This window comes from Magallana gigas, chromosome 4 (assembly GCF_963853765.1).
Source record: "Magallana gigas chromosome 4, xbMagGiga1.1, whole genome shotgun sequence".
NCBI classification, from domain to species: Eukaryota; Metazoa; Mollusca; class Bivalvia; order Ostreida; family Ostreidae; genus Magallana; species Magallana gigas.
Window position 1 is genome coordinate 49,080,113 of NC_088856.1, and position 18,505 is coordinate 49,098,617.

At 34.9% G+C, this 18,505-nt stretch overlaps 1 protein-coding gene and 1 long non-coding RNA gene across 17 annotated transcripts in view; one reads left to right on the forward strand and one right to left on the reverse strand.

Moving 5' to 3' along the window:
* Positions 1 to 6,879: 6,879 nt before the first annotated feature.
* On the reverse strand, positions 6,880 to 8,966 carry LOC117682722 (uncharacterized). The gene is made up of 2 exons (XR_004597026.2): positions 8,774 to 8,966; positions 6,880 to 7,717 (listed from the first exon to the last, which is right to left on the reverse strand). It is a non-coding gene; the product is annotated as an uncharacterized lncRNA (long non-coding RNA).
* A 5,961-nt stretch (positions 8,967 to 14,927) lies between these two features.
* LOC105341043 (calcium-dependent secretion activator 1) overlaps positions 14,928 to 18,505 on the forward strand; it is a 41,025-nt gene continuing 37,447 nt past the window's right edge. For 10 of the 16 annotated variants that reach the window (XM_066082690.1, XM_066082686.1, XM_066082691.1 and 7 more), the window contains exon 1: positions 14,928 to 15,852. In XM_066082690.1, the coding sequence (XP_065938762.1) occupies positions 15,067 to 15,852 (786 nt within the window). In that variant the 5' untranslated portion in view covers positions 14,928 to 15,066. The remainder of the gene's footprint in view (positions 15,853 to 18,505) is intronic. The other 6 variants (XM_066082695.1, XM_066082700.1, XM_066082697.1 and 3 more) reach the window with 1 other exon arrangement.

Genomic DNA, 18,505 nt, shown 5'->3' on the forward strand with positions numbered 1-18,505 from the left:
TATTTTTGAGCAAGCCTTTTCCTATTCATCTTTAAAGTTCGAAATACATGTGTGAATTTTAATGCATTTGACATAAATATTTGGTTACTTTAGATAAAAAAGAATAACTATATGAATTATCTAGATAGTTACTTGCTAATGAAATAAAATAATTTAAGAGATGAATATTCCCACAGCTAAGCTATATAGAGAAAATCTCTCGCATGAAAATGCGAAGAAGCTATTTTATCACAAGTAGTACATGTATTTTCAATCGATTACATACATTTTTTTCTGGGAGGGTTTAGTTACACCATTGAACACACGCGTTTTCTTCCTATTGCACCATTGAAATCAGTCTAATGTAGAGAAATCCCCCAATTAAGTTAAAAAAAAAAGATAATTAAGACTTGCAAGTTGTACATTTTTTTTGCCAGAAGGAGTATGATTTAACTTTATTTGGACAATTTTTTTTAGGGCTGTGGGGGAAGGGGGGGGGGGCTGGGTGCGACCTCCTTTACTCCGCCACTGATTTACCGCTTATTCTATAAAATGTTTCCCTTTCCAAGTTTTGTGGCATGCAACATAAATGATAATTGATTAATAAGTAAGTAATAGAAAGTTTTAGACTTTTATGCATCCCCCATCCTTTGTTAATGTTTAGAACTAACCTACATTTTCACTGTAATCAAAAAAGGGACCCAGCAAGTACATCTGATTGAAATTGATAAATAACGATACATGTACATTGATTTCTTTGTTTTAAATGATGGGGTGTATGGGCAGTATTTGACTAAAAACAGAATTCTTAAAAAGTCGAGCTATTCAACGGTAGTATTTTGTACGTAGATATACATGTATATGTACATTAATTAATGAAGTAAACTATCTAAAAGTTATTTTGATAATCTTGGTTGCATGTCGCCCTTACTCTTAAATTCACCTCCATTATATCTATTCTAGATATGTCATTAATGGTAAAAACTTTCCATTTTAATTCATATACATGTAAATATGATTAAATTATAGGGTATACTAGTAATATAGCAACGTTACAATATGAACAATATTATATGTTTGCACTGCATTTTATTTAGATTAAATGTCTTGAGTACGACTTTGAGAAAGCTTCATAGCTTACTCAGAGAATCGCCGTTTTGTACTCAGCCGGAGTACGAGCATGAGTATGAAAAAGTTTATAACCTCGATACCTTGAGTGCGAGTATGATTTGGAGCACGGAGTACGATTTGGAGTACGAGATCGTACTCAAGAAAGTTTTATAACCTCGGGGCCTGGTAAAAATTGTTAAGACTGAAACATTTTTAAATTCTCCTCAGAAATTGAAACGGTGTTGTTTGTTGCACCGCAACATTGGAGATGTAATGCCCCGTTTTCTTTATCAATGATTATGTTCCCTTTAGGAAGTGTGCAATCTACTTAGATTGTAGGTATTATAGGTGGTTAGATGATGTCGTCAATCCTTGTATACAGGCTGACTATTGTTATAGCATGTCGCAGTCCAGTTCAAAAGGTCAATTGGTCAGTAGATTATGTCAACAAGAGTATTGTCCAATCGACGTCTCTTGAGCATTGATTGACAGTCATCGATTCCGACGATGTTGGTAAACATTATTAGGATTAAACATGCTGACAAGACGAAGGGTGCATAATAAGGTCAAAGGTCACAAGGAGGCGAAGGGCGAATAAGATGACGCAATTACTATTGATTTCATTGTTAAATACTTTTCAATTTATTAAAACTGCAGGATTTTAGAAAAGAGTCAGTCTAATTTTTTTAACAACGCAAAATTTTGATTGTGATTGAGCCCAAGTAAAATTTTAAGCGAAACTACTGACTTTTCATCTGCGATAGCAAAGATTTTCTGATCCGCTGACTTTTTAGGTCACTTTTGCCGTTATTATTGGTGTGTCGTGGTGCGACGTACGTGCGTCGTTTGCCGTCTGTCGTCTTTTTAAAAAAAATTATTTTTATCTTTTTGAAAACTGTAACGCCCATTTTTACTTCGGTTTAGAGCAACTCTAGGTTAAGAGGAAAGATATATTTAACCAATCCAGGGGCCTCATGGACGGGGCCAAAAATTTGAAAAAATCTAGGAAGTTCTTCTCTACTCTCACACATATATGAAAAAACTAAATGGATGGTTATGGTGTCCATTAAGTCTTCTACCAAGATTGTGAAATTCATGGCCTCTGTGTATGGGGTTCAGATCTTAGGGCGGGGCCAATATATGTCCATAATGATTCTTATTACATTATGAAATTCACTGTCCATGGGACACGAAATCAGGCTGTTTATTATAAAAAAAAATTCAGGGGTGGTATGTGAACATATAGTGAACATGTATTTTTTTAAGTCACTTTAGTAACTCGGATATTCATCCTGCTATTGTCCGCTCTCCTTCCCACTTTTTATAAATCGACATTTGGGTTGATAGACTCCGAAATGAAGCTCAAAATGCAAACATAGAACAACATGAAAGGTATATTCAAGGGCTATAGTATTCCAGTGACCGCAAAGACCGGTGCCGGCGGTGGGCCTCTTGTTTATTTTCCTGAAACGTTTGGTGGAATGTTTTGCTACGACAAAAAATTCTAATGTAAAGTAATCACTGCGTCAAGCTTTGGTTTAATTACATTTTTTTATTTTTTAATATCAAACTATTAAAAGCATGAAATATTCGGCTTTGAGTTTCTAAAATGTGACATTATTCGAAGACATTGATATGCATATTACTAAAAACCTGAAAATTAGCAGGATTTAATAATAAGCCGTTTTCAAAATAAACCACCTACTTTTTTTGCACTAAAAATTACTCGAAAATAGAGCAAAAAATGGCCTGTTTTGAAATATGCCAGTCATAACAGTGCTATTTAGGAAAGAAATACGTAGTGTATTTTTTACATGCAAGATATTGAACACATTGTTGATGAATGGAATGCGCTTTCAACGGATGTCCGTGGAAGCGACTCTGTTCGCATTTTTAAGGAAAAAATACATGTTTCTGTCAAAAATGAAAATGTACTTACATGTAGAACTAGACCTAATTTTTTTACTTATGGGGATAGATTTTTGAATATTATTCATACTAGACTTCGTCACAATTGTGCACTAATTAATGATTTATTTCGATGTAATATTATCAACAGTCCACTCTGTTCGTGTGGTAAGCTCGAAGATAATTACCATTATTTTTTCACATGTAATAAATATAAAGATGCTACACATATTTTATTAATTCCTATGTCCTTCATTCATTTATTTCAATCTCAACACCATTGCACAATGGTACACAGAGATTATAATAATACAATATGTGGTATTTCTTAATAATTAACAATGCATGCGTAAGCGAGAGAGAGAGAGAGAGAGAGAGAGAGAGAGAGAGAGAGAGAGAGAGAGAGAGAGAGAGAGAGAGAGAACCCATATACAACTAGAAATGTTCTATTTAATGACTTTTTTCAAATTGTAAATCTTAACATTGTCAATACTCATGTTTTACTTTGGGGTGACAGTGCAATAAGTGACAATGAAAACAAGCATTTATTTACATTAGTTTATAATTTTATCAAAAATACTGAAAGATCAGTATAACAAAATAAATAGTGCCTGTTTGGGAGGATAACAGTTGAAATTGACACCCCTCGAAAACCATTGTCAACCTCCGCTTCGCGTCGGTTGACAATGGTTTTCTCGGGGTGTCAATTTCAACTGTTACCCTCCCAAACAGGCACTATTTATATAATGTTACCCGTTGCTAAGTGCGTTGCTAACGCTGAGGGTAATAGAAAATATTATTAACTGCGTCTTAACCAATCAGATTTCAGTATTTAACATGAAAGTATAACAATTATAATTATCATCGAAGACATTCGGACATAATTCAGTACATATGTAATTAACAAGCTATAAACTCATCAGCTTGCCAGGTATTGTTTATTGGCTAAATTCAAATGAATTATAAGCTGTTGAAACATATGTACATAATTATAGATATATAATGCTACACTCTATCCAATCAAAATCAAACAGTTCGCTATTGACGTTAAACAATATTCTAAAAAAATATTATTCATACATGTACATTCATAGGAGGAGAGACCCTATAAATCAGTAGATCAAACGATTATAATAATGATAATAATGATAATAATAGTAATATTAATAATAATAGTGATAGTAATAATACATCAGTTGGATGTACTAGTTATCCGACATCCCGTTTTTTACCTGCCTCACGCAGAAACATTGCGAGATGGCACAATTGTTTGCGATTATGAATGGCAAGGAGTTGAACTAACTTAAACATTGAAGGACGAGACCAGTAATATTTTTTTAAATACAATACCCGTAGACTTTTATAAAATGGACAGATAAGTATGAAATGGAATTCATCCTCGACTTCACCTAAATTACAATATTTACAGATACGCATCGATCTGACAGTTCCATTATAACGGCCTAAGGTGCAAGGGGGTCATACTGTGTTTTTAAAATCTTGTCCCTTTTTAATATTTGTACGGATTTTCACAGAAGACGTAAACAAGTATTTTATTTAATCAAAACCGAATAAAAATTTTCATATACTGTATATTCATGTACACATGTAGTAAAGTGTAATATATTGGAGTTATCTCTCTTTGACCAGTTCTACGAAATTGTCCCAATATACTCAGTACTCATTAATCAAAAAATTAAAACAATCCAACAAGATTGATTTCTACACAGTAAGTTGATTTTTTGTTCCTTTTTTCATTTCCAAAATATTCCATTTTGGTATCTGAAATTCAATAGCTCGTAAAAAGTATTCAACAATTTCCGGAGTGATCACGAGATGCTTAACTTGTGAAGATCTTTAAGATGACAAATTTGCTTTGCATTTCAGGAAATGAATTAGTTTATTTGACCTACAAAGTATGCATATGCTGGGGGAAAAAAGTGTGCATTATGACAGAACGGAACTATTTTATGGACCTGCAAATTATACATGTACAGTCGATTGGTCAAAGAATAGGCATCATGACAAAACGGAAATATGTGTTAAACTGTTCTTACTTCAGAAAGTACCATTTTCATGACTGTACTACAAATCAAGAAGAAGAAGAAGTAGAAGAAAAAGACAACAACAACAAAACCAACGATATGAGAATACTAGTAGTATGCATCCACTATTCTCATTTAGCTCCTCTGTCGCTTTTAGTAGATGTTACATCCACCAATGGTATCACCCTCTCCTTCAATCGCGTGAATAATGTGATACCGGGAAATCTGCCACAGCTAATTTTTAATATAACATACTGTAAATGTTTAAGTCATCGGTTTTAAGAGAAGTAAAAGCATACAATTATGAGACAAATCTTGTCAGTTTAGTAGTGCGGTATTTAGTAGTGCGGTATTCCTCAGCTAGACCTTGGTAATACTCCACATTTAACTTAGCAGGAAATGTCACAGCAGACGTAGGAACAGGAAGTGTTGTCACATGTCACATTGGTCAGGTAGCTGCAGGTCGGAAGCTCCCGGTCTGAACAAATTTGGATGGACGACCAGTTTTCAGACCGGGAGCTACAGACCTGCAGCTAATTGGTCAGGAAGACGATATTCATCAAAAGCAAAACCAATTTCATATATATCTTGCCACCTGTTTTGTATTATGTAAATTTTCCAGTGTCTTTTGCCTTTGATAAAACTACAAATTGATTTTGTAACGTATGTCCAATATAGTTCATCAGTGAATGATTTTGATTTTTAATTGTACAATTACTGAACATTACAGGAATCATTCTTTTAGTATTATGAGGTGATCAAATATGATAAGTGATTAAACCTCTCATAAACCTCATCGGGCCGATTTAATCACCCCTATCATATTTGAACACCTCATAATACTCAAAGAATGATTCCTTATTCCCTTCCACACAAGTTACAGCTTTTCTAGCCAATTTTTTTTTTTAGAAGATTTTTGAAAAATACAAAAAAATTCTTAATTATCTCCCTTTAAAATAAGGTGTGGCCCTTTCTTTTAACAAACTTGAATCCCATTCACCCAATTATGCTTTGAGCCAAGTTTAGTTGAAATTGGCCCAGGTTCTGGAGGGGAAGTCAAAAATCTAATGTTTACCAACGGACGGACAGACGGATGGACAGAAAGACAAACGGACGCCGGACAAAAAGGGATCAGAATTAAAATAGGTCACTTGAGCTTTCAGCTCAGGTGAGCTTAAAATTTTTAATCTACACTATCTGAGGATGCTGCTTGCATGGTAATTTCACATATTGTAGTTCCTTTCTACTATATATTCTTATGTTAAACTTTCAACCCTCTTGGGGCCCCATTATTAGACAGGGGGTCACAATTTTTACAATTTAGAATCAACACTGTCTGAGGATGCTTGAATAGTAATTTCACAAATTGTAGCATTGTAGTTCTTGAGAAGATTTAAAAACATTTCTACTACATACATTTCTGTTAAACTTTGAACCCCTCTTCGGGCCAAGTATTTGAAGGGGGGGGGGGGGAGTGTCACGATTTTGACAATTTAAAATCTTTACTATATATACAAGCTTAGGTGTATATATAATTGGCATTTTTGGTGCAATGGTTCTTGAGAATTTTTTAAGATGCACACCCTATTTTCACCGTTTCACAATTATGTCCTTTTTCAAAAGGGTTTTGCCCTTTATATTAACAATTAAGAATGCCCTTCCCATAAGGATGCTTTGTATCAAGTTTGGTTTTTGGCCCAGTGGTTCCGGAGAAGAAGTAAAAAATGTGGAAAGTTTACAGACAGAAAGACAGACAGATGACAGACGGCAGGTAATCAGAAAAACTCACTAGAATCTTAGGTTCAGGTGAGCTAAAAAAAAAAACAACCCCAAACAATTTGACATTTATGTGCTTTCTTTATTTCACCCATTGTAACAGTTAATGAAGAGAGTATAGTTTTTCTCTCCATTCATGAAGCAACAAAAACAACCTTTTGAGTGGTAAATCAGAATAACCAATACATCTGCCAATAACTCGTACCTGCTCAGCAAGTCTATACATGTATTCAAACTTTTCCAATAAATCAGATGCCACGCAATTCTACCACCAAGGAAACATGTCAACTTCTTCGTAATTGCATTTACACAATGAAAACAAAGCAGCGAAAAATATGTACCGTACATACTCAACAACAAAACCGCCATCCATATTTGATACAAACGCGTGTCATTAATGAACTACCGGTAATCCATATTAATTTAGCTACTTGTAGGATGTACAGTTCACTGTAAAGTAAACTTGTTTTTATCTTCCAAAGTACAATCAGAGAAATTCATCATGTAAATAATATTTCTTCGATTATACACCTTTGGAATCTTTTGGAGGACAGAGAAGCTGTAACACACTGACACATACACATGATTATATATATCTTATATCGTCATTCACACAGTCCGAGAATCCTATAATATTGTACACAACACATGGCAAGCATTCATTCAGAAATCAGACTCTGTGATTATGTCCCTCACACCACAACACGATTCATCGCGATAACACCTCTAGCCCTCAATCGTAGATATTGTACATAATTTCTGATTGAATCTAATGTAGGAGTTAAGTCCCCCTGCTGGTTTATTTGGAATTTGCCCGAGGCCTCTGGTCGAGGCGGTTCACTTCCAGACTACTGCCCTGTTTTGGGAAGGGCTCTCTTTTCTCTTTCCTTCATCTTTTTCTGAAAACACAACAAATGAAAAACATTGATCAGTCACATATAATATCCTTTGATCATGGTTTAAGGTATCTCTGACTACTCATGTTTTGATTTCATTGCGCAGATGATCATTATATTTAAAATGAATATGATTTTATTTATTTAATCATCACAGATAGATTATTATTTCATAATTACACAACATTCATAAAGAAAATCCATTTGAATTCAAGAAACAAACAAGCTTTTTGGGGAACTATTTTTTCGTGCGGAAGGTTTTTTAGACGAAAATGACAGAAACAAGCAATTTTATGAATTTTCAATATACTTTTCTTTTTATTATACTTTATTCGTTATTCACATTTTTAACATTTGATAGGTTTGTAACATATTTTATAGGTTCTGTGTGACATGTACAAAATCAAATCTTGAGAATGTAATGGCCGTTTAGCATAAAATCATGCATATATATAGAACATGTCTGAATTTTTTTAAGCCAAATTTTGCGAGAATTTTACCTTTGAAGCCCTATATCTAAAATTTGACATCACTGACCCCCATGTTATAGTATGTCAAAATGATACTGAATACATATTTAGGCAAACTGGATTAATCTTATAAAATTCTTGATATTCAAGAAGTTTTCATTTCAAATCAAATTGTAACTATTATAGAAATTGTCTATTTTAAGTGCAAAAAGGTCACACAAAAATTTATGCAGCTTTGTACAATTTTTTTTTGTAATCCCTCTATTCAGTGTGACCATTGTGCATAATTAAAAACAATATTTGAAGAAATAAGTTTGCTTAATCAAAAATACTGACAACAAACCCTAATCAGGATGAAATTGCATTTTAGGTGCAAAAAGGTCAAATTAAAGGGGCTATAACTCAGAGGGATGGATACTGATCCCCCATTATCTTTGTATTTTCTAAGTTTGTTTTGTCTACAGATTTCAATGATATACTTCTCAAGAAAATCTTGATACAACAACATTGAGGAGTGGGATACCTTAAAACTAAAAAACATGAAAGAAGAGCTGAGAAGTGGAGTCTTGATTCTAAATAGCCACTGTACTTGTTGATGTGTTGCTGACGGGTGGTCTTACTTGGATCCAAAGATGAGGTCGGCGTCCGGGGCGCCCTTACATACAGGTATAGAGACCATCAGGTTTGGAACCCAACATGTGTTACATACAGGTAAAGAGACCACCAGGTAATGAACCCAACATGTGTTACATACAGGTAAAGAGACCATCAGGTATGAAACCCAACAGGTGTTAAATACAGGTAAAGAAACCACCAGGTATGGAACCCAGCAGGTGTTACATACAGGTACATGTATAGAGACCATCAGGTAATGAACCCAACAGGTGTTACATACATTACCTGGTGGTCTCTTTACCTGTATGTAACACTTGTTGGGTTCCTCACCTGATGGTCTCTTTACCTGTATGTAACACCTGTTGGGTTCATTACCTGGTGGTCTCTTTACCTGTATGTAACACCTGTTGGGTTCATTACCTGATGGTCTCTATACCTGTATGTAACACCTGCTGGGTTCCATACCTGGTGGTCTCTTTACCTGTATGTAACAAATGTGGGGTTCCATACCTGATGGTCTCTTTACCTGTATGTAACACCTGTTGGGTTCATTACCTGATGGTCTCTATACCTGTATGTAACACCTGCTGGGTTCCATACCTGGTGGTTTCTTTACCTGTATGTAACACCTGTTGGGTTTCATACCTGATGGTCTCTTTACCTTGGGTTCTTCAACTGATGGTATCTTTACCTGCATGTAAAACATGCAGGTATAGAGACCACCAGGTATGGAACCCAGCAGGTGTTACATACAGGTATAGAGACCATCAGGTAATGAACCCAACAGGTGTTACATACACGTAAAGAGACCACCAGGTAAGGAACCCAGCAGGTGTTACATACAGGTAAAGAGACCACCAGGTGAGGAACCCAGCAGGTGTTACATACAGGTAAAGAGACCACCAGGTATGGAACCCAACAGTTGTTACATACAGGTAAAGAGACCATCAGGTATGAAACCCAACAGGTGTTACATACAGGTAAAGAAACCACCAGGTATGGAACCCAGCAGGTGTTACATACAGGTATAGAGACCATCAGGTAATGAACCCAACAGGTGTTACATACAGATAAAGAGACCATCAGGTAATGAACCCAACAGGTGTTACATACAGGTAAAGAGACCATCAGGTATGGAACCCCACATGTGTTTCATACAGGTAAAGAGACCACCAGGTATGGAACCCAGCAGGTGTTACATACAGGTATAGAGACCATCAGGTAATGAACCCAACAGGTGTTACATACAGGTAAAGAGACCATCAGGTAATGAACCCAACAGGTGTTACATACAGGTAAAGAGACCATCAGGTGAGGAACCCAACAAGTGTTACATACAGGTAAAGAGACCACCAGGTATGGAACCCAACATGTGTTACATACAGGTAAAGAGACCACCAGGTAATGAACCCAACAGGTGTTACATACAGGTAAAGAGACCATCAGGTGAGGAACCCAACAAGTGTTACATACAGGTAAAGAGACCATCAGGTATGGAACCCAACAGGTGTTTCATACAGGTATAGAGACCATCAGGTATGGAACCCAACATGTGTTACATACAGGTAAAGAGACCACCAGGTAATGAACCCAACAGGTGTTACATACAGGTAAAGAGACCATCAGGTATGAAACCCAACAGGTGTTAAATACAGGTAAAGAAACCACCAGGTATGGAACCCAGCAGGTGTTACATACAGGTATAGAGACCATCAGGTAATGAACCCAACAGGTTTTACATACAGGTAAAGAGACCATCAGGTAATGGACCTAACAAGTGTTACATTCAGGTAAGTACATACAACCCAGTAGGTGTAACACTTCTAATGGGTTATGTTTAAGTGATAGAGTCTTTTGTTATTTTGAGGTCATGAAACTTTTTACACCTTTCAGTTGAATGGGAAAGGTATTTTGCATAGAGTACAGAGCCTTTCACAAATCATAGACAAGAAGGAGTTCTGCTGTTTGAATATTGTAACAACTTGTACAAATCCAGAATGTTTTCCAAGGGAGGGGGGGGGGGGGGTCAAAGAGTAATTTTGTTTTCAGGGGAAGGAGTTCCAGGCGTATTTTTTGCTAAATTTTCTTTTGGAATTTGATAAGTTTGAACCAGCAGGGGGAAGCCTTTCCCCTCCCCCCCCCCCCCCCAACTGATCTGCACTTGAAGTTTGTGTATCTATAGTAACCATTTCTTTTTTCTGTTATGGATGGTGTTTAACAGGACGGTCACTTTGAAAGAAGACCCCGGCAAAAACTGAATCTTTGTGCAAAGATCTTATTTGTTGACAATTCAAGAGTTTCTTTGTGAGATTTGGACTCAGAGAGAAGAATAAAATTAAAGAAGGCTGTGGACTGATTTGAATTGTATTTTCTACAAGCCATACTTTCAGATCTTCCGTTACAATCTGATTAATTTACTGAATTCTTTGTGAAAGAAAATAATTTATTAATTTCATAACCTTATTATCAGCAGTATACTAGTACATGTATCTACAAAATCATTACAGAAATACATGTATCACGTAAAATTTTGAATTTTTCAAAAAAAAAATAAAAGTATATTTCATATAAAAATTCTTTTTATATTTAAGAATAATCTTTTAAATATTAATTAGATTGATGATAAATCTTGGTTCTTGATAAGTCAAAAATGTACCTGACACCTTGATCAGAACTATTGCCACTTTAAGGTAGCAATTTACAAAGCACCATTTACGACTGAAACACTACTAGATATTGTACACGTACAATATATTATATTGTGACTACTAGATATTGGATTGTGACAGTTGTATGTGATTCTGCAATGTCAAAGACAGATTGGGAAACAGAATGGTGCAGTGTAAAATTATTGTGATAATTAAGATCTTACTACAACATATTATTTTCATGGCACCTTTTTTGCCTTGCAAGGGAGAACTTTTTATATGCATTGCCCCCCATTATGAATTTTTTATGATAATTTCAGATTTCTGTTTATTTGCAAAATACGGTATATTTAATAATTTTAAGAAAAGAAATTAATTTTAATCTCAATTATAGTATTGCCCTTTATATGTGGTTCATGACATTGTAATGTATTAATTTTATGACACACCCCCCACCCCCGGCAAACTTTATTATCCCTCAAACCCCCCTGGAATTTTCTGGATCGTCGAATGGTCATCTTTAGCGAATATATGAGCGTTAAATCTAGATCTGCAAATCTGACAATCTAGGCTCTACAACATACATGCAGATACGAGATATAAACCAAATCTGTCATGTAAGCAATGTACAAGGTATTGGCATTACTTTAATTATAAGAAACTGAGATTCCCCCACCTGTGGGTTAACAAGAAGAGGGGAAGAAGAAATGAGTGAAAAGCTGAGGATAAGGTGAGAAAAAAAGGGAGTGAATGAGAGAAAGTTTTTAAAATGAAAGAGACTAGTGCATGTTGTGACAGACCGGTTGCGCGGCTAAGTTAAGGCTGCCCGATTAATTTCACAGCGATATGTAGAAAGTCACTTGTCTGTACTTCATAAGATATGACGTCATAGTTAACTTTGACGTCTTTCGATCGTTCTTAGGGAATGTATCGTAACGTAATAAGTGATATTCATTGTGCATAATAAAATCGCTTCATTCCTTTACATAGACACTGTTGTAAATACTAGTGATACTAAATTCAATATCACCGATATGGAGTATAAAAAAATCAACAGTTTTAAAGCTTCGTAATAGGTAAATAACTATTCATAAATTAATGGTTTTGAGACTCCCCCTGCTACGTGTAATCTAATGAATGGTGATATGTATGTGCATATAAAAAACGGCTTGGCACAAGTGAAAGATAAAAACAATCTTAGTATATTTTACGTGAAATCGGGAGAGAAAATAAGTACCACTGTGAATCTTGCTGGGGGAAACCTACCGATTGACCCGATATTGTGTAAATCGAGCCTAAAAGGTAAAAATGTGCCTAATTTCGATGGCGGTGCGAAATGTTTTGACAATATTTCAAATAAACGAAATATTTATATGAACCCCCAGCAAGAACTGCAAAATACATTACTTGTCGAAGGATTTTTCATAAAAATATTTTTGATTTAATGTCATTATTCACTTGTGGCGATGCGATTTTTATAGATTATTTACCGTGTTAGAATACACCCGTCACGTGCTTAAGAAAAATATATGACGTCACAAAAATACATCAAATATAGTGTTGGATGCCACTGTTAACTTATGTAATAAAAGTTTAAAGAAACTCGCTCGGTTAAAGCATTTTTCGATAATTAAAATAGTATCATTTTTCGATATATATTTAGCTTCGGACAGCCTTAACATAGCCGCGTGGAATACCGGCACCAGATAGCAAAGTTTGTAAACTAGGGATTCAAGGGCCCTGGGTTCGAATCCTATTCTGGTCCGTCATTACAGTGCTGCGTAATCTTTACAATCAATTCAGTAATTTGTTTTACAAAAGATGTTAATATAAGCAATAAAATGCTTTATTTGATGATTCATGCGGGTTATGAAGGTAGGGGTCATTGCAGAAAAAATTACATAACCCGCTAACCTGGGTTATGTATTTTTTTCTGCAATGTCTCTAGTCGCTATCTTCATATCCCGCATGAATCACCGAAGAAAGCGTTTTATTGTTTATATATTCTAAATGTTAAAGTTGTTTAAAGAGGCTGGGTGTTCAACACAATGACTTAAAGTTTTAGATTTAATGTATTAGTTGTAATTTATTATAGTAAAGAAAAATCCAAATATTTTAGTATCAAAATTTAACCATTTTCTTTTATCTTTATACAGAGATTGATACATGCAGACTTAAATTTGAAAAAAAAATCGGTATCTTATTCGTCCTAATTAAGGCATTTTACCCGCATTATTCGCTCATCTTCTTTCATATAATTAGTTAAATTCAGCTGGATAGTATACTTTGTGCACATACAATGTAAGCAGATCGTTTAATACACAATAAACGTAGTCTTTTATTTAGAGGGGTACCATATACCATCTCAACAGTAAAATTTTACGTTTATATCTCTTTAATTCTTTGAATTATTTAATCTCTCACAATTAGAATAAGCTGTGTATGAAAGTATCCCAGTATACACAAATTATTGAAGCATCGATGAGCAAGTTTCATGGATGGAAGAATGATTTTAATTTAAAAAAACATACGTCATCATTTAATAACGTAAACATTTTATTACTTTTTAAAACGATTAATAAGTAAACATAGTTGAATATACGTAGGGATGTCATTTAAAAGGAATGCAAGAAATTTTTGTCATTATATGCAGGCAAATTCTGGAAGACGGTTCCCTTCTCAACATTTTAAAATGTGATTTATATTTCCCCCATGTAGTTATCAATAACACAACATTTAAATTAATGTAACTATAAGATAAAAAAAAAACATAAAAAGAAGAAAGGTTGACCCCCAATCCCCCCCCACCCCCCCCCCCCAAAAAAAAATAAAAAACAACAAATAACCAACACCCCAAACAAACCTGTTTAATTTCTAATCAGAATCATAACACTTGACCGAATTCTCAAAACAATACTGACTTTTTAATTAAATTGAAGCTATTACAAATGTGTCTTAAAGATCAACGTGATTCACGTTCTGGTCATGGTCAAATTCAGCGCTGAATTTTTGTTTCCTCTTTCCCACAGAATTCATGTCTTATTTTATAATAAGCTCGTCAAGAAAATCTTTCCAAAAACGTTCTCATACATGTATATGTATGCGCACATCCAATTTTTTTTAAAGGGGGGGGGGGGGGGGGTCAAAGGGATGGCTGTGTTTGCCGAAGGGATGGTTGTCCAAGGCCTACTTTATACAGTATATATCATTTATGACTAATTTTCATATCTTTCCTAAAAGAAAATATGACATAAAGTAATTCATATAATTATTTATCTTTTACAGGATCATGTAATCTGCATAGATCCTTAATATGCCATGGAACATTAAAGAAATAGTTGACAGGTCCTATATAAGGGGAAAAAATCTCAAAATTAAGAGAAAGATTTTTTTTAATATGCTACACATTAGAATAAAAAGATCCGGAATATTCCATTTTTATCCGAGACAATGTATTTAATCTATTTTGCTCCGAATATTTGTAAATATGGGAAATCAATAATGGACTGCGCATGTGCCATATATTTTGACAGAAAGTGGCACCGCTTGTAAATAAACACATTTAGCACAACTGCACACCGGTTGGTGAGATCGGGTGTGCCGTCGATTCCAGAAGACGATGAGGGAGCCGTCATCCAGCGAGGAGGAATCGGAGAACGAAACAAACGACGACGAAAACTCGGACATCCTAAGTATTCATAACAATGTTGACCAAAAGAGTTTGTCCGCCAGTGGTGAAAACCTTAGTGTTGTAAGTCATGGACGGGGCCCTCCCCGGCCTGCGAGCCCCTCCCCCTCCCTCATCAGTGACAGGGAGAAGGCAATCGAGGACACGGAAAAACTTGAGAGAGAGGAAGAAGAAAGGAAAAAGCGTTTGCAACTGTATGTGTTTGTAATGAGATGTATAGCGTATCCCTTCAATGCTAAGCAGCCCACAGATATGGCAAGAAGGCAAACCAAAGTCACAAAACAGCAGCTACAAACTATTAAGGAGAGATTTGTGGCATTTCTAAACGGAGAGACTAGTATAGTGGCTGATGAAGCATTTACAAACGCTGTTCAAAGTTATTACGAAGTGTTCCTAAAGAGTGATAGAGTCGCAACCATGGTTAAAAGTGGTGGTTGCTCTGCAAATGATTTTAGAGAAGTGTTCAAAAATAATATAGAAAAGAGGGTAAGGAGCTTACCGGAAATAGATGGATTAAGTAAAGAAACTGTTTTAAGTTCATGGATGACAAAATTTGATGCAATTTTTCGCGGAGAGGAAGATCCGCGAAAGCAGCCACAACGCATGTCTACAGCAGCATCAGAGTTAATTCTTAGCAAGGAACAATTATATGAGATGTTTCAGAATATACTTGGTGTGAAGAAATACGAGCATCAGATTTTGTATAATGCATGTCAGGTGAGACTATTGATAAGGAACTGTATTCTTATAAAGATATACTTGTAACATGTAATGGGATGGGAGAAATAATGATGGACCAGACCGGAATTCGAACTCAGACCCCCTAAATCTCTTGTCAGGTGCACTACTCACTGAGCTAACTGGAGCTGGTATACAAACTGGTTTGGCCATCACACATGCAATAGAGATATCCTCACTGAATATGGTTCAGTGTTGATCATGAATGATGATCTTTCCTAAAGCACTTGTACTCTAGCTTGTAGATTTACAAGTTTGCAAGCAAGTTTGCAAGACCTGCATACAAGATTAGTTAACCAAACAAAAATTTACTTCTTTGAAATTCTCTCCAAAATTCTTTCCTTCCAAATTTGATAGTAGTATAGTGTTGCATGGCAAGGTATAAGAAATCTGTGAATCCGTCTTGATTTGCTGAATTATCTAAAAATTTGCTAAAAAATCAGAGAGGGGTTTGTAGTAACAGCTAACTTAGTAGACAGTACTTGCACATCAACATGATCAAGTATAACTGAGGTAGCATAACATTTGCCTTTAAAAAATGGTGTGAATTGCTTTTCTGTTCACTCTATCATTTGGAGATATAGATTATCCAGGTGTCCATGGAAAACTGGAGTATCTGTGCTCATGTTTAGTCCTCCCCATGAAATATTGATATGCTTCTAAATTCAAATTCAACTGAATGGTAGGAATAAAATTGTATACTAATACCAATACAATTCGATCTGCCTTGAAGGTCCTTCAAATCCCATGACTTATACTTTTTATGATAGTGCGTCACAACATGGCAATTTAATTGCATTGAACAGTTGTTTTTATCTAGATACCAAGTCTAATTTTGTTGCGCAGTGGATACATTTTATATTTTTAGCATCGAGATCATCCCATTTAAAATATAAATAGTTTATGTGTTTGAAGAATTTTTCTCAAAGGTGTGTAAAGATTTTAAAAAGTTAGATAATATCATAAGAAAACCTAATGAAGTAATCAAGTACATGTAATACCGTTTTGATGTTTTCTGACTTGTGAATTGCAAAACTGAAGGTGACAATAATCAAGTTGATTTAATTTGCAAAGCAAAAAATCTGTTTAATTTATTTATCAATTTGTTTTTGTTATAATTGACAGTATGGCACACACATTGCTGAGACAGTTTTATGTGACAGTTTGATTTGACATTTGATATCAGATTAAAGCACAAAATCAGTGCCATGTGTTTAATTATAAATATGTTCATGATCTATAGAAAGATGACAATTACATGCATTTCTGTGTGCACAGATGTTAGGAATGAAATTACCTATGGCTAGTTGATGTTTAATCATTCTGTGGACATCATATTTGTGTAATGTTGTGGAGGACAGCAACGGATGAATTTACAGTGAATGTATACTGCAGGCCAATAAATTATGACCACTAGGGTGTAAAATTAGGAGAGAGAGGCTATTGAGAATCACTGCTTGGCAAATGTTTGTATACCTATAAATAATAGATATCTGCTAGGATATGGATATTTTGTATGTGTGTGACACAAAGAGAGAGAGAGAGAGAGAGAGAGAGAGAGAGAGAGAGAGAGAGAGAGAGAGAGAGAGAGAGAGAAGTGGTTGCAATTTGCAATTACAGGCACACTGACAACTGACTGACAAATAGAAAGAGAGAAGAGAAGTAAATGAATCAAATATTTTAGGGTATTCAAAGAAGAAATCATATTTATCATATAAACATTATTAAAAAAACTATTCTTATTGTTTCTGAAAATCATATTTACATAATACATGTACTGGCAATCAGATCCCTTTTATGTTTTTGCCTACTGTTACATGCATAACTTGGAACAGTTTACTATATCATTATAAGGTGTTAGCTGACCCAAGTTATGCCATATCGTATAATACACTTGGTAGAAATAAAATGTATTCCTTATAAAAAAAACCCCAATGTTAATTAGAACGAAATCAGCTGATTTTTAGATACCAAAGTAAATTTTTGCATTACTGGGACATGACGAGGTTGACTAAAATATGGTCAATTTGTATTCAGTGTATTTATAATAGAGATATTTCTCTTATGATGAAGATCATCATGCCTGATTAAGTACACATTTACAACTCTGGTATATCTCCTAAACAGAAAATAAAATAAAAGATGATTAAGCGAGATATGAAACATAAGCCTCTGAAATTACGCAATGTAGCAGTCCCAATGGATAGACTGGCATGTTTTAATATAGAACTGTAGGGTGGGTGTCTACAGATACTAGCTATTATAGTTTTGATCTCTTTGGAGAATTGATTCTGTGTAATATAAGTATGTTTTGTTTAGTCTGTATATTTATAATTATTCATGATATTTGAGGATACTATACAAGGGAAATGATGGTTCCTTATTAAAATGCCTCCAGGAGGGGAGAGTGTAAATTGTCTCGGAGATTAATTTTCACCATTTCTGCCCACTAGCGGGTCTGTAGTCTGTAAGAGTTTTGAAGGTTTGTCATTTTGATTAACTATTCTTGGCAAAGTGTCTGAAATATTGTATGGCTCATGATGGCAAGTTTTCTCTGTTAAAGTTGGTGTCTATCCTTTTGAGAGAGAGATTTGGGAAGAGAGAGACAGAGAGCAAGCAAGAGAGCAACAGT